This window comes from Sinohyriopsis cumingii, chromosome 11 (assembly GCF_028554795.1).
Source record: "Sinohyriopsis cumingii isolate HCF-2022 chromosome 11, ASM2855479v2, whole genome shotgun sequence".
Classification (NCBI taxonomy): domain Eukaryota; kingdom Metazoa; phylum Mollusca; class Bivalvia; order Unionida; family Unionidae; genus Sinohyriopsis; species Sinohyriopsis cumingii.
In genome coordinates this window covers 57,183,100-57,189,099 of record NC_142971.1, presented here as the reverse complement: position 1 = coordinate 57,189,099, position 6,000 = coordinate 57,183,100, and the positions used below count along the sequence as shown (strand labels likewise).

The following is a 6,000-nucleotide window of genomic DNA, read 5'->3' as shown; positions in this document are numbered from 1 at the left end:
CCATATGGTCACTGGACGTTGGATCGTCGGTAACACATTTCATAAGCATCACTTGTATTTATTTTTCTCTAAATTGGAACCTATTTAAATAGATAAAAAATCATATATATATATATATATATATATATATATATATATATATATATATATATATATATATATATATAATGTCTAATAATTAGTTATGCATTGTTTAACACGACTCGTATGTATTGTCCGTTTTCCAATATCGTCTTCAGCAAGGTAACAAATAACATGTCATATTTATACATATTTCCTGTTTTTTCGTACCAGAGACATAGTGGAATTTAAGCATAGACTTTTTTTTATCTTGCCGAATTATTTGGGCTGCGATTGCCGCCCCAGCTTGACGCACTTGGGGATGGGGACAGGTAGACACTGATCCGGATACGCTCACTGTACTGTCTTTTGAAGTTCAAATATGATTAACCTTAGTCCTAATATTTGTTTGTCATGTGCATGGAAAAAAATGGTACTTCGGGCAATGTATTTTGCCCGGTCAGGACCTTTTGTGTCGATATATACCATAAATCAATTTAAAAAAAATAACTGCCATTACTTGACAACATTCAAATCTCTCAGTAACTGATGAAAGCTTTCAGCTTCTTGTTTGTTTATTCATACTGTTGAATTAGATGCAATGGAGTCTTATTTTATAACGAATACACGTCGTTATCATATTAGACAATTAACCGCGTACCGCGTTCTCGCACAGTGTAATCGCTCTTATTATTGAGACGCTATTTTGTACCTTCATAGAAGACAAACGCAATACATGGAATACACACCAGCAGAGGGTCAACTTAATGTCAAAATGCAAGTGACAAACATAAATTGACCATGATGTGGGGGTTTTGTGCACTTCTGTGGGCGGTTACACACCTTTTTGAGTTGGTGTCATTGACTTTAGGGACTGGAACCTGTAACCGTGAGGTATCGTATAACCTACATACTTTTCTCATGTTTATATAGTGTCGTAACTGTTGTACCTAATACCCGTCGTTTGTATCGGTTATGTGGGCTGCTAAATCAAGTGGCACTGAACTTAAGCGTTTTTGTTTTCTTAAGCCTGAAGTTAAATATAAAAGATAATATATATATAAGAGAGAGAGAGAGAGAGAGAGAGAGAGAGAGCAGGTACGGTATATCAGTGAGATTTTACACAATTTTTCATTGCACTAACAACATACACTGGCAAATGCATCGACTTTACAGTTTTTATCACGTAGGATGTGTTCAGACTTGGTTATACAGAAGCTGAAGTGTAGTACCTTTATATAAGCCTATGGGGTTGTACTGACACTCTGATGACGTTAATGGTCACTCGCAGAAACCTGCTGACCAGTTGCAAAAGCGCTGACCAGCTGATGGTTTTAAATGTTAATTAGATCTTACTACGGACATTTTTTGACATTAAAAAGGTTGAATTTCAATCTTTTGTAGTTGTTGGTAAAATGGTTTATTTAAGACACCCAGAACAAGGGTCGCGTCGATTATTGACGTTTCAAGACTGTTTTGGAAAACGCTGAGCGGTGGTACAGTGGTGATACCAGTGTGAATAGGGAGAATACAAAATTACAAAAAGCAGTTAGAAAAGCATGTATCGTCTGCCTGATGCCGTGTATTGATTTTTTATACATTTTACCTTATCCACGGGTTTTGAACAGTTTCTAAGTAAGTAAAAATGTCAGAATATCTGAAAATGAACTAAAGTAACAAATAAATCCTATACAAAGATACATTATAAAGGGAAAAGTTGGGAACCAGTTTTATGGGTGGGGTGGTACGGAATTGACGTATGTGGTGTTATGTTTTGTAAGTTATGTAATGTTTAGGAAAATTGTTTCTGTTTAATGTTGACTGTGCTGATAACATGTTAAAGTTTCTGCTTAAGGCTTGTTGACAGCAGTTTCAGGTTTCTTTTTAAGGTTTACTCTGTATTGACGAGTTAAAGTTGGCTCGATTTTGTTTATGGCTTGTGTGAATAAAATGTGAATTTGAATTATCTTCGCTGTGTTAAAGAGCATGTGGCTTTATTGAATCTTTTTGTTGGTAACAAGTGTTACCAATCATTTTTGCAGTATATGGTGTACTGGGTTACAGAGTATAATGTTTTATTTATAGCGTGTATGTAGGAACTGTGCATTTTCGTGTGTTACATATTATTACATACCTGGTATATTTTTGTACCCAGACCGACTGATTTGGTGGTGGTGGTTAATGTATGGGGAAAAGTTGTCAGTTAGAGCTTGCGTTTAAGGTTTGCGTTTAAGGTGTGTTATATGTCGATGGCAGGTTAATGTTTGTGCTTAAGGTTTGTTATATTTAGAAAACAGGTTCAAGTGTGTTTACAGTTTTGACAGGTTAAAGCTTGTTTACGATTTTCTTTATATGTGGACAGCAGGTTAAACTGTTTACAATTTTGGTTATATGTAGAATGTAGGTTAATGTTCGTTACGGTTTTGGTTATATTTAGAAAGCAGGTTAAAATGTGTTAACAATTTTCACAGGTTAAATTTTGTTTATGATTTTTGTTATATGTGGACAGCAGATTAAAGTGTGCTTACAATTTCGGTTATATCTAGATTGTAGGTTAATGTTCGTTACGATTTTGGTTATCTTTAGAGAGCAGGTTAAAGTTTGTTTTCGATTTTGGTTATATGAAATATGCTGGACATTAAAATTTTATATCTGTATTATAAGCATTTTCCATCCATTTTTAAAAACTAGTTTTGATGCAAGTTTTACTTATTTTATTACAATTTCAAAATGACAAAATTATAAGATTTGAGTTTTTGTTTTTTGTTTGAATATGTAGAAATTCTGAAATCCTTGTTCATATTACATATGGTCTTTGTTTGGATTGCTTTCATATAACACAAACCAGTTTTGATTGATTCATACTAAATTTGAACATGACATTAAAAGTTAGCCTGATCTTCTAGCCTGTTTTTTCATCAGTCTTTTCTTCTATCCATCAATTCTTAATTTAGATGTGCATTACTTAAGGTTAATTTTTCAGTAGGATCTTCTTGTTTACCCTGTTTATTGCTTTTAGAGAGTAGTAATAATGTAAATATATTTCCCATTCACTTGCTTCTTCTTATTCAGAAAGTCCTATACAAAGTGCCTAGTTAATTGTGCCCCAAAAAGCTGTCATGCTATAGAAATATAGAAAGTGCATAATTAATTGTGTCGCAAAAGGCATGCTATGCTGTCATCGTATACAAAGTGCCTACCAGTTAGTTGATTATGCCACAAAATGCATGATATGCTGTCATCCTATACAAAGTGCCTAGTTAATAATGACTAGAACACAAACTGAGGGCCTACAATATGTTTGAATAATGACTAAAACACAAACTGAGGGCCTACAATATATTAGAATAATGACTAGAACACAAACTGAGGGCCTACAATATATTAGAATAATGACTAAAACACAAATTAAGGGCCTACAATATATTAGAATAATGACTAGAACACAAACTGAGGGCCTACAGTATGTTAGAATAATTGCTAGAACGCAAACTGAGGCCCTACAATATATTAGAATAATGACTAGAACACAAACTAATGGCCTACAATATATTAGAATAATGACTAGAACACAAACTGAGGGCCCACAATATATTAGAATAATGACTAGAACACAAACTGAGGGCCTACAATATATTAAAATAATGACTAGAACACAAACTAAGGGCCTACAATATATTAGAGTAATGACTAGAACACAAACTGAGGGCCTACAATATATTAGAATAATGACTAGAACACAAACTGAGGGCCTACAGTATATTAGAATAATGACTAGAATACAAACTTTCAGAGGGTCTACAATATATTAGAATAATGACTAGGACACACACTGATGGCCTACAATATATTAGAATAATTACTAGAACACAAACTGAGGGCCTACAATATATTAGAATAATTACTAGAACACAAACTTTCAGAGGGCCTACAATATATTAGAATAATAACTAGAACACAAACTGAGGGCCTACAATATATTAGAATAATGACTTGAATGCAAACTGGGGGCCTACATTATATTAGAATAATGACTAGAACACAAACTGAGGGCCTACAATATATTAGAATAATGACTTGAATGCAAACTGGGGGCCTACAATATATTAGAATAATGACTAGAACACAAACTGAGGGCCTACAATATATTAGATTAATGACTAGAACACAAACTTTCAGAGGGCCTACAGTATATTAGAGTAGTGACTAGAACACAAACTGGGGGCCTACAATATATTAGATTAATGACTAGAACACAAACTTTCAGAGGGCCTACAATATATTAGAATAATGACTAGAACACAAACTGAGGGCCCACAATATATTAGAATAATGCCTAGAACACAAACTGAGGGTCCACAATATGTTAGAATAATGCCTAGAACACAAAGTGAGGGCCCACAATATGTTAGAATAATGCCTAGAACACAAACTGAGGGCCCACAATATATTAGAATAATGACTAGAACACAAACTGAGGGCCTACAATATATTAGAATAATGACTAGAACACAAACCAAGGGTCAACAATATATTAGAATAATGACTAGAACACAAACTTTCAGACGGCCTACAATATATTAGAATAATGACTAGAACACAAACTGAGGGCCCACACTATATTAGAATAATGACGAGAACACAAACTGAGGGCCCACAATATGTTAGAATAATGACTAGAACACAAACTGAGGGCCCACAATATGTTAGAATAATGACTAGAACACAAACCAAGGGCCTACAATATATTTGAATAATGACTAGAACACAAACCAAGGTCCTACAATATATTAGAATAATGCCTAGAACACAAACTGAGGGCCTACCATATATTAGAATAATGACTAGAACACAAACTGAGGGCCTACAATATATTAGAATAATGACTAGAACACAAACTGAGGGCCTACAATATATTAGATTAATGACTAGAACACAAGCTTTCAGAGGGCCTACAATATATTAGAATAATGACTAGAACACAAACTGAGGGCCCACAATATGTTAGAATAATGACTAGAACACAAACCAAGGGCCTACAATATATTTGAATAATGACTAGAACACAAACCAAGGTCCTACAATATATTAGAATAATGCCTAGAACACAAACTGAGGGCCTACCATATATTAGAATAATGACTAGAACACAAACTGAGGGCCTACAATATATTAGAATAATGACTAGAACACAAACTGAGGGCCTACAATATATTAGATTAATGACTAGAACACAAGCTTTCAGAGGGCCTACAATATATTAGAATAATGACTAGAACACAAACTGAGGGCCTACAATATATTAGAATAATGACTAGAACACAAACTGAGGGCCTACAATATGTTAGAATAATGACTAGAACACAAACTTTCAGAGGGCCTACAATATATTAGAATAATGACTAGAACACAAACTGAGGGCCTACAATATATTAGATTAATGACTAGAACACAAACTTTCAGAGGGCCTACAATATATTAGAATAATGACTAGAACACAACTGAGGTCCTACAATATATTAGAATATTGACTAGAACACAAACCATGGGCCTACAATATATTAGAATAATGACTAGGACACAAACTGATGGCCTACAATATATTATAATAATGACTTGAATGCAAACTGAGGGCCTACATTATATTAGAATAATGACTTGAATGCAAACTGAGGGCATAAAATATGCTAGAATAATGACTTAGTGCAAACTTACAGATAGTATTACCATTACAAATCAAATCTAAATATCAGCCAGGGATATGATTTTACTAACTTTCTTATTATTAACAGTCAGCGATATTATTTTATTAATTTTCTTATTGTTTCTTTTCCAGGGGATCCCATGTGCAGTGTATAGCTACAAAGATGAAGGTATGTTGATAACATAGCTAGTATGACAGATATGCATCAATAAATGTGACTTCCAGCGTAATTACTC

The 6,000-nt window shown here is 33.8% G+C and overlaps 1 protein-coding gene across 1 annotated transcript in view; it reads left to right on the top strand.

The window, feature by feature from the left end:
- Positions 1 to 749: 749 nt before the first annotated feature.
- The window catches only part of LOC149788509 (uncharacterized), a 77,495-nt gene continuing 72,244 nt past the window's right edge, over positions 750 to 6,000 (top strand). Inside the window, exons 1-2 of the mRNA XM_089974507.1 lie at positions 750 to 954; positions 5,897 to 5,933. Coding sequence (XP_089830633.1) covers positions 862 to 954; positions 5,897 to 5,933 — 130 coding nt within the window. The 5' untranslated portion in view covers positions 750 to 861. The remainder of the gene's footprint in view (positions 955 to 5,896; positions 5,934 to 6,000) is intronic.